The sequence below is a fragment of the Argiope bruennichi genome, chromosome 3, assembly GCF_947563725.1.
Source record: "Argiope bruennichi chromosome 3, qqArgBrue1.1, whole genome shotgun sequence".
Lineage (NCBI taxonomy): Eukaryota > Metazoa > Arthropoda > Arachnida > Araneae > Araneidae > Argiope > Argiope bruennichi.
In genome coordinates, this window is record NC_079153.1 from 42,300,891 (window position 1) to 42,312,322 (window position 11,432).

General features: G+C 29.0%; 1 protein-coding gene across 4 annotated transcripts in view; it reads left to right on the forward strand.

Moving 5' to 3' along the window:
* Positions 1 to 7,771, forward strand: part of LOC129962724 (medium-chain acyl-CoA ligase ACSF2, mitochondrial-like) — a 56,446-nt gene extending 48,675 nt beyond the window's left edge. For all 4 annotated transcript variants that reach the window (XM_056076674.1, XM_056076671.1, XM_056076673.1 and 1 more), the window contains exons 15-17: positions 2,181 to 2,322; positions 4,583 to 4,693; positions 7,532 to 7,771. In XM_056076674.1, coding sequence (XP_055932649.1) covers positions 2,181 to 2,322; positions 4,583 to 4,693; positions 7,532 to 7,651 — 373 coding nt within the window. In that variant the 3' untranslated portion in view covers positions 7,652 to 7,771. The remainder of the gene's footprint in view (positions 1 to 2,180; positions 2,323 to 4,582; positions 4,694 to 7,531) is intronic.
* The last annotated feature ends 3,661 nt before the right edge of the window (positions 7,772 to 11,432 follow it).

Here is an 11,432-nt window from a genome sequence, read left to right on the forward strand (position 1 = left end):
TGTATGATGTATTAATATGAAAGTGAAAATTATTTTCGTCTCAAGCTAGTTGTACCTGTTTCCCATTTTTTTTTATATGCATTTCACTTAGATATAAACACGCCACAATGAATTAATTCTACTTTGCCTAGACATTTGTGATGAGCAGGAGCATGACTTTGACACCGTGAGTAGAAATTTCATGCTTTATGACCTATGAGTAATAACCCCTGTTTTCTCTCACTCAACGCTCACAACACACTGTTTATTGAAACTCTCTCTGCCGATAGCTACAAAAAACTCAAAAGGTGGCGTTGGCGTCGCAACATACCGCCCGCCTTGAAATATTACATTTCAAAATAATAACACTGAACACCAATACAAAATATATCACAACAAAAAAAATAATTATAATATAATACAAATTACATTAAATCACTATACAATATTACACTGATTAAATTCTATTATCCATAGGTAATTTACACAATTTTGAAATCGCTCTTTTGTAAACACCATTCTGTGTTTTCACATCACAAACTCTTACGTTACCATCCTTACCGTGGTAAATATTCAAAATACGACCAATGGCCCATTTGGTACTCGGTAAATTTTCCTCTTTCAACAGTACCAAATCACCTATCTTGACATTGGTTTTAATTATTTGCCATTTCGTGCGATTTTGCAAATGGCTTAAATAGGTAAGATGCCAACGTTTCCAAATAAGTTGGACAATTTTCGTTACTCTTTGCCACAATTTTAACCTATTAGTGTCTACACTCGTAATATCTGGTTCTATTATTGCACTGATAGGCCTGCCTATTAAAAAATGTGCCGGGGTCAAAACCTTTAAGTCATCTATATCTGAGGACAATGGTGATAATGGTCTGGAATTTAGAATTCCTTCTATTTGATTTGTAACTGTCAAAAATTCCTCATAAGTTAACCTAGCGTTACCTACAACACACGTTTAAGATGGTAAAGGACTTCACTCCAGCCTCCCAAAGGATTCCAAAATTGGGTGAACGGGGTGGAATGAATTTCCATTCAACTCCCTCTGAGAGTAAATACTCAGCAAGAATTTTATCTTGATCAATTACAATCTGAAGTAATCTCTTAATTTCCCTATTCGCTCCAATAAAGGTTTGAGCATTATTCGAATAAATTTTGGATGATTTGCCTCTCCTTGCAAAAAATCTTTTTAGTGTAGCAATAAAAGCTTCACTCTTTAAGTCACTCACAATCTCTAGATGAATTGCGTTGGTTACAAAGCATATAAAAATACATACATAGACTTTGTTTAAAATACCTTTCCTCTGATTGCGATATTTTATGAAGAATGGTCCACAAAAATCAACTCCACTCACATTGAATGGATAGTTAGGTGTTACTCGATCTCTCGGCAAATCTCCCATTATTTGGTCTAACGTAACAAGTTTAGCCTTAAAACACACAATACATGAATGAACATTTTTTCTTCCACCAACAAGTCTTCCACCAATTCTCAAAATGCCATTTTCATCCAAAAAGTTAAATAAATTTGAGATGTCGATGTCGATTACAATGGATTCGCAGTTAACGCCGGGTGAAGTGCATTTGAGTTTGACACTTAATGACATTGGTTGCTAGTGATTAATCGGTTTCTGATGACTTGAGGAGTCTCTTCATAAATAAAAAAAAGTTTAGTATCTGGATATTTCTACGTTCCTCGCTCTTGAAGACGTGATGGATCTATTTGAAACGACGGAATACACAGCTGTTTTCCCACACCTGCTTAGTAACAATTGACGAGACACAATGACTCTCATATTGAAAAGGATTCAATTTGGTAGTCCGTATACTCTTAACAATGTATGGGAAAACGAGGAACGTTACATCTGCTTTGGATGCCTTTGACCAAGTGAGGGAAAAGAGGAAACATCTATGTGCTTACACCATCTATGTTGCTTTGATTCCGTCATTCAATGAAACCCTGGTAGCTTTGACAGGGTGCAGCTAACCTTTTTTTATGATTATTAATATATGATTAGCAATTTATAAAAGAATATATGTTTCTTCAATCATACAATGTATTTAATATTAGAATTTTTATATGCAATTAAAATAATGTAAGTGAATTTTATCTTTTTCGAATCTATAATTATATATTTCACATTTTATGGATGTATTTTGATTTATTTGATGATTTTATTTGCATGTAGAGATCTTACTGTAATGGACGAAGAAGGATGTATAAAAATTGTTGGAAGAATAAAAGATATGATTATCCGAGGTGGTGAAAATATATATCCGATGGAAATTGAAAATTTCTTAAACACTCATCCGGCAATATTGGAAGTAAACGTATGTATAAGATATATTAATAAATTTAAGAATAATGAAATAGAATATACAGGAGTTGTCCAAAATGATGAGAAACCTATATATGTGGGAACTGTTAACAGATCTCATCTCCTGTATGGTGCCATGTTGGCCATGTTGCGTCATTAATCACATGATGCTTTCCCGCCATAATTGGCAGACGAGAGTTGGGTAGTGAGTCCGTAAGACGTACAGCTCACGCTCATGTATCTTTATATGTTTTAAGTTAGTATAGTAATGTTTTGTCCTTTAATTATAATAAATATATTTTCATATTAATGCTAGTCGTTGCTTTTCCCCACATTTTTGGGGGCTCGGCCTTTCTCGTGAACACCCCTAGCAAATCCCGCCAAATTGTTAAAAAAGCTGTGGAAGCTAAATTGATGCTAAAAATTTTGATAAGAGTGGATTTTTGCTGTGGATGATTTACTGGACTGGTGAATGGACGTTAGTGCACGTTTTTCATGGATATGATTCAAGTGAAAACTTTCAAGGTTCAACTACTTTGTGCAATTTTTGCAGTTAAAATCTCTTGAATTCTCCTTGAAATGGATGCATACAAGTTCTGCGTGATAATAAGTGGGTTGTGCCATTTTTCATGCAGAAATTACTCTAATTCTCAGAGAGACACTGGAAAAGGAAGATGGGATTTCATTCTTTCTTCCAAAACAGACCACAGGGCTCTATGATGTTCAAGCCCTGTAATTGGTCAGGCCACGGAAGGTGTATGATCTTTCTATGCTATCATGAAATTCGATAGAATGCCTACTGATACTCCCAACAGCTATACCATTGTGGTTACCGATGCACCAATCAGACGGGCTTCCACTATCTGCCCTCTCTGGAACTCTAACAAGTTTCTCATTTTAACTTCACCCCAAACGAAATTAAGCATCCAATGATGTACAATACGCTCGCACACACCCTTGAGAATATAAACAACAAAATAGTACAAAAAAAGTAATAACGTATTTAACTTAGTCCTATATTATCATATATGGAAGTAACTGTTTTCAGCTAGGCTTTCCCATTATTTTGTACAACTTCTGTAATAAGTAATTATAGAACTGCATTTATTTAAATCAAATTTTGAGTTGATTACTATTTTAGGCAGTTTTATTTTATATTTGTCGTATCCATTTATGAAAGTTGTCGTAAAATAATTGCTCCTAGATATGGCAACAATCACGAAGCAAATAAAATTCGAGGTAAATAAAATAGTGATTTTTATATTTTCATATAAAAATTATACAAAGTATTGCAATTGCCAAACAATTCTAGCTCGAAATTTTGACGAATCTTCACTTTTGATACTTCCATGAATCCGAAGACACATTTTTGTAATGATACCACTCAGTGGAGTTTAAATTAAAATTCGCTAATTCACAAAGTTCTAGAGTAAGAACTATAGATTTAAATATTCCAAATAACGCTGGAAAAAATAATATCAAGAGAGATGCAATTTGCATTAACAAATAAAAATAAAAACATATTTTTCTGCAGCAACAAATGAATAAAAACAGCTTTGTTCGTGCTCATTGAGCATTCTACTATTTTCATTCATTCTGAAAGCTAAGTTTTCTACTGCGCAACGTAAAGTATCTTGTGCGATTGAGCTCATGTGAAGCATAATACTGCTCCTAGAATCAAAAGTCGCCTGGCATCTATCTGTCTTTCAGAAAAATCCCATGGTCAAAAATCGCATGGTGTTAGATCAGGCGATCGTTATCGCCATATTGCATGAAAATAACAACTTAATACAAGTAATTATATTTTTATGAAAAAAAAATTTGAACTGAGCGAGTGATGTGAGGTTGTGAACTGTCTTGTATAAAAATGATGATTCATTGTTACAACTCTAGACCCAGAAACATGGCCACACATTGTGAAAATTATTTAGTTTTGCTTTAGTAACAAAAATATTCTAGAAAATTCTCCTTAAATATTGGTGCAGCGTTATTTATCAACGAAAAATGTAACTAAATTGTAATTTTTCTGTGTTTTCATAAAGCGCTTGGTTCATATTGAAAAAATATATGCATGCTCTACAGCTTTCTAAACAGGCGATCTTTATTTATAATAACCCAGTATATTAAATGTCTGTTGCATACATTTTTTTTAGACTAAGTCTTGTGAAATATAATGAGATAATAATTCCAATTCCAGTCTTGCCATTTATTTTCTTTAGAAAACACATTTTAATATATCTTTCTAATTAAACAATTTTTCGGATTATCTTCAGGTTGTTGGTGTGCCCGACAAACGGATGGGAGAAGAAGTCTGTGCCTGGATATCTGTGAAAAAAGACATGAATTTAACAGAAGAAGAAGTGAAAAACTTCTGCAGAGGAAAGGTAAGTTGTAATTTCTTGAGGTTATCTATTTTATAGTTTTATATGTTTTGTTGCATCTATTTAAATTCAATTCTATGTTTAAATCAATAGTAAGAATGAATATAGCTTTACTTTTAAAAATTTCGAAAACTCAATAATACTGGATACCAAAAAAGCTTTAGGAGTTTTATTTAACCTGTAGAATAATAGTTTATCAACGGATTAAATAAATATCTAGAAAGCAATTTAAAAAATTTACAATTACAGAAATAATAATGCAATATTAAAATAAATAAATATATATTTATTAATACATCATTACATTTTCATATATTTTTTTTTCATTTGAAAAGAATTTCAAGGAATTATTTATACAATCTCTAACTAAATATTAGGGGCACATAATACTTTTTCACGAAAACTTTTTAAAGAATGTATGAAAACAGGAAGTTCACGTATCCATTTGGAATAATGTTTAGTCAATATACGATACGAACAAATATAATAAAGACCTTCCTGACGAATGATTATTCATATATGTATTAAATGAGTTTATACAACATGAAAATTTTTAGAGAACAGAAACATGGCTGCAAATGGATGGTTTTGAAAGATCTGAGTGACTTCCGCAAGTGTTTATCTTGTACTCAGCGTTATAATTGTGGAGATTACGGATAATGATACGCCATCAAACGGATGGATTCCACCTATATTCCGAAGAGTTACTTTCAGTGCTTTATAGTGATTTTGCATTCTATTTCCATTTATAATGTAGTAATAATTCCTCTTAACTATAGTCCGGAAAAAACTTTTTTGAAATGAAACGATGTCGCAATTGCAGATATAGTCTTCTGTAGAGTAGAAAACCACATTAGAATTGCCTTTTGTCTGGCCCTGGGGTATTTGAATGATCTCCTTCGGGGCAGCTTGGAGGAGTCAATTAAAATTGAGTCCTAATTGTCATCACTCACTACAGTAGAACCCTTCCCATAGGAGGTGAGTGTCCTCATTGGAGTGGAGGAAACTTGGCCCCACAACATTATTATACCCCTTAGTGAAGCGAGAACCAACAATGAAATAATAACTTTATCGTTTCAAATCCAAAGTGGGTCCCTTCCTGATTGAAAATTTGTAGGTTTTCAAAAGAACATGGCAAAGTTGTAGGGTGATTTTCTCATAGCCAAAAGAATTTCTTCTTGTCGTAGTTTTTTCTTATGTAGTATAACAATATGAAATGAAATATTTTAATCAAAACAGCTTTGTGGAATTAGTTTTACTCGTTTTTATTCTGTTTTAATGATATTTGATATATTATTTGGTTGTGTGAAATTTAAAAGAAATTTTCCTTTCTATTAGATATTATATTTTAAAATGTTCGCAGCCTTACGAAATGCAGAAATCCTGAATATCATAAATATTTTACTAGTCTGGATAATTGAAAAGATATATCGAGTACATATAGGCCTTAATTCCCTTATCTACGAATTTATTTAATTTTCTAATCAGGTAAAATATCCTATTTTGGAATATTTATTGCTATTTTTATTTCTATAATAATATAAAGGGCATTGGAATATTGAGACATTTCTCAGGGATTTTTACATTTTAAATTACTTAATATTTTCACTTAAAGGCAGATTTAAAACTAAATATTCAGTAATTCGATGAGCGTGTCGAACACTTCATTGTATGCGAAAGGGTTAAATTTCATCTATGTGTTTACCACAGATAGTTGCACCATCTCCGTATCCTTTTTTTGTTTGTGGGTAAGATTACAATGGAAAAATAGTTATGGCTGAGTTCATGAATAACTCGTACTATCTGATTAAAAGTTCGGTAGAAAAATCAACTTGAAGAGAGTTGTCAAGATCTGCAATGTTCAGAGCAATCGTCTGAAATCATCGTCTGAATAAGTTGATAAAAATTTATACCATCTCTAGTGGAACTTAGTTTCACTTTAGCGTCAATACACAGAGCAGTAGTACTTGGAATAATATTTATCTCGTTTAACCTAGTTGCACATTCTGCGAAAACTCGACGGAAATTTTGTTTACTGATGGCAACAACATTCAATTTATTCTATCGAAGGCTTAAACCAACATAAATTCATTTTACACAAAAATCGGAAACATACTTTCGATTTGTAATGATGTTTAATGTAGTTCCTTCGATTAACATCTGGAACCACAGTGTTTCGCCAGACTTAACCTTTAACACATTGACTACCGCAAATGCGCCTGTGCGTTACGGATAATATGCAATTGTACCAAACCATCTATGTTATTAGATGACACCTTCTCTACTACAGTTAAAAGATAACAAAGAAGGGGTCATCTAATTAGATAGATGGCCCGGATATCAGGCGTGAGTAGTGGCAGTGAATGTGTTAAAATGCCATTTTTTTTGTCTAGTCGTGGTATATTAAAATGCTTTCAGGATTGAGATTGGCTTAAGAAAAGTGATCCATTTAGCTTATTAGATAAATTTGATTGATTAGTTAATTTGACTGAATAATAATTAAATAACAAATCAAGGTACATCATTTTGCGTGTGATTTACTGAAAAATTTGTCAAAACTTATGCTAACCTACATAATTCCACAGAAAGATTGATGAATTTGGTGGGAATCGTACTTCCCATGACCCTAGAAAGGGTTAACCAAACTAGACGCTTATATCTCTTGATAGGGGATTTTATGATGACTAATTAATAGTTATTATCACCTTGATGATAGTCACTTTATTTTACGATAATAAACATGTGAATGCACATAGATACCTTTCTGTAAAAATAAAAAAATTAAAACATTTATACAGCTTTATAAGTGATAAATATATTGTATTTTTTTTATGCTTACAGATAAGTCACTTCAAAATACCACGCTACATCATGTTTGTAGATGATTTCCCCAAAACAACATCTGGAAAAATTAAGAAATATGAAATGGTGAGAATATCAACGGAAAAGTTGAAACTGTGATGTGCGTAATTTTTAGTCCTTATTTTGAAATAGTAAGAAATTTTGGAACTGCTGTATCACTTACAGACAATGAATATTTGTTTTATTTATAAATTAAATAAATATTTTTTATATAGTATTGTTCTCAGTGTTAAATTGATATGTTTATAAAAAGTTATTACCCCTTAATTTCCGGTTACATAAATTTCAATATTTTAAAATTATATAATAATAATCAAAATTATATAACATAAAATTTTCTAATAGATATTAAATGTATTTATAAGCAATATATGATAAATAAGAGAACATGCATGTGACTATTAATTTATTTCGAATATTTTAAAAATATTTTCGATACATTTTTATGTTATTCTTCGTAAAAAAATTATCTTAAAAGTATGGTAATTTGTTTGGAATGATCATTGAGGAAAAACATTATTTTTGGCGAGATTAATTGAATTAAATTTAAAATTTTATTTATTCTACACATTAATAACTTGAATTTTATTTCTGCACCAAAATACAAAAATGGGAATTCAAAAAAATATTGCAACATGCTTTTTTTATACAGAAAAAAGTTCTAATAATTATGTTATCCCCCCCCAAAAAAAAAGATGAGACAATGATGATAAGATTTTGATATATTATGATACAAACTTAAATTTGAATGTTTAATTTTTAAATGGAATTTTGAACAGACATCCACAAAAATATTTCGAAGACGAAGCAAAATATCTTTTGTTTGAAACATTGCAAACGCAATGAATTTAAATTTCAAACTTGATAAAATAATATACCTATTTTAAATTTTGTGACAAATATAAAATACCTTCCCAAGTTGCCATTCACGCTGAATAAAAATATTATATACATTTTTATTTATTTCAGTATTTACCTAAATGATGCCACTTATTTGAAAGAAATATTATGTAAATATTTATTATTACATTGAATTACATGTTAGTTGATTCTTCGTCAAGTTAAAATATCAAAACTTAATGATTTTTACTAAATGATTTTTATTACTTATTAAAACTTAATGATAAGTAAATATTTTAACTTAAATTATCTATCTTTTATTACTTATTAAAACTTAATGATAAGTAAATAATAATACGTAAATATTATATCATTATAAGTAAAAATTCATAAATATTCATTAAAAATATAAATTTAGAAAAAATGTTCCAATAAAATACAAATGTCACAGATTGCATACATTTCAATTGTAACTCTTATTTAAAAGAATAAAGAATACAGGAAATTCGAAAATAGTATCCCCCAAATTCTTCACAACAGATAATTATTGAAAATAATAAAGTTGATTTTTTTAAAAATCACGATGTTTTATTTTCCTCAAAATCGTAAACAACCGTTAAGGCATTTTTGACAAAATAATTGCATCCCTTTTAGTGGAGCAAATTTTGTTCAAAACATTTTTTTTAATAATAGCTTTAAAAGTATCTAAGTAAAAGATTTGGAATTCAGAATTATTTGAAAAAAATCATCATGGGTACATTGCTGCATAATGCAAATTAAAAAAATAACTAATTCAGCGTGATTCATTACATAAGGAAAACATAATAGAAAGCTGGTTCAAAGTACATTTTTCCTGAAAAGTGGGTGCTTATTTAAAATCATTTTCCTCCAACAAGTAACTTTGGATCACATGTAAATGAAAAACAACTAATGATAAGTAAATATTTTAACTTAAATTATCTATCTTTTATTACTTATTAAAACTTAATGATAAGTAAATAATAATACGTAAATATTATATCATTATAAGTAAAAATTCATAAATATTCATTAAAAATATAAATTTAGAAAAAATGTTCCAATAAAATACAAATGTCACAGATTGCATACATTTCAATTGTAACTCTTATTTAAAAGAATAAAGAATACAGGAAATTCGAAAATAGTATCCCCCAAATTCTTCACAACAGATAATTATTGAAAATAATAAAGTTGATTTTTTTAAAAATCACGATGTTTTATTTTCCTCAAAATCGTAAACAACCGTTAAGGCATTTTTGACAAAATAATTGCATCCCTTTTAGTGGAGCAAATTTTGTTCAAAACATTTTTTTTAATAATAGCTTTAAAAGTATCTAAGTAAAAGATTTGGAATTCAGAATTATTTGAAAAAAATCATCATGGGTACATTGCTGCATAATGCAAATTAAAAAAATAACTAATTCAGCGTGATTCATTACATAAGGAAAACATAATAGAAAGCTGGTTCAAAGTACATTTTTACTGAAAAGTGGGTGCTTATTTAAAATCATTTTCCTCCAACAAGTAACTTTGGATCACATGTAAATGAAAAACAACTAATGATAAGTAAATATTTTAACTTAAATTATCTATCTTTTATTACTTATTAAAACTTAATGATAAGTAAATAATAATACGTAAATATTATATCATTATAAGTAAAAATTCATAAATATTCATTAAAAATATAAATTTAGAAAAAATGTTCCAATAAAATACAAATGTCACAGATTGCATACATTTCAATTGTAACTCTTATTTAAAAGAATAAAGAATACAGGAAATTCGAAAATAGTATCCCCCAAATTCTTCACAACAGATAATTATTGAAAATAATAAAGTTGATTTTTTTAAAAATCACGATGTTTTATTTTCCTCAAAATCGTAAACAACCGTTAAGGCATTTTTGACAAAATAATTGCATCCCTTTTAGTGGAGCAAATTTTGTTCAAAACATTTTTTTTAATAATAGCTTTAAAAGTATCTAAGTAAAAGATTTGGAATTCAGAATTATTTGAAAAAAATCATCATGGGTACATTGCTGCATAATGCAAATTAAAAAAATAACTAATTCAGCGTGATTCATTACATAAGGAAAACATAATAGAAAGCTGGTTCAAAGTACATTTTTCCTGAAAAGTGGGTGCTTATTTAAAATCATTTTCCTCCAACAAGTAACTTTGGATCACATGTAAATGAAAAACAACTAATGATAAGTAAATATTTTAACTTAAATTATCTATCTTTTATTACTTATTAAAACTTAATGATAAGTAAATAATAATACGTAAATATTATATCATTATAAGTAAAAATTCATAAATATTCATTAAAAATATAAATTTAGAAAAAATGTTCCAATAAAATACAAATGTCACAGATTGCATACATTTCAATTGTAACTCTTATTTAAAAGAATAAAGAATACAGGAAATTCGAAAATAGTATCCCCCAAATTCTTCACAACAGATAATTATTGAAAATAATAAAGTTGATTTTTTTAAAAATCACGATGTTTTATTTTCCTCAAAATCGTAAACAACCGTTAAGGCATTTTTGACAAAATAATTGCATCCCTTTTAGTGGAGCAAATTTTGTTCAAAACATTTTTTTTAATAATAGCTTTAAAAGTATCTAAGTAAAAGATTTGGAATTCAGAATTATTTGAAAAAAATCATCATGGGTACATTGCTGCATAATGCAAATTAAAAAAATAACTAATTCAGCGTGATTCATTACATAAGGAAAACATAATAGAAAGCTGGTTCAAAGTACATTTTTACTGAAAAGTGGGTGCTTATTTAAAATCATTTTCCTCCAACAAGTAACTTTGGATCACATGTAAATGAAAAACAACTTAAGAAATTTCATATGATCGCAGTTTGGTTTCAAATATATAAATAAAATCTTCAAGTCGTTATTTTAATAGGTTAATATGCAATAATATCAAAATAAACAAAGAAAAAAAAAGTGGATTTTTGAAGAGCTTGTCTTAGACTAATATTTGTAACAGAACTTG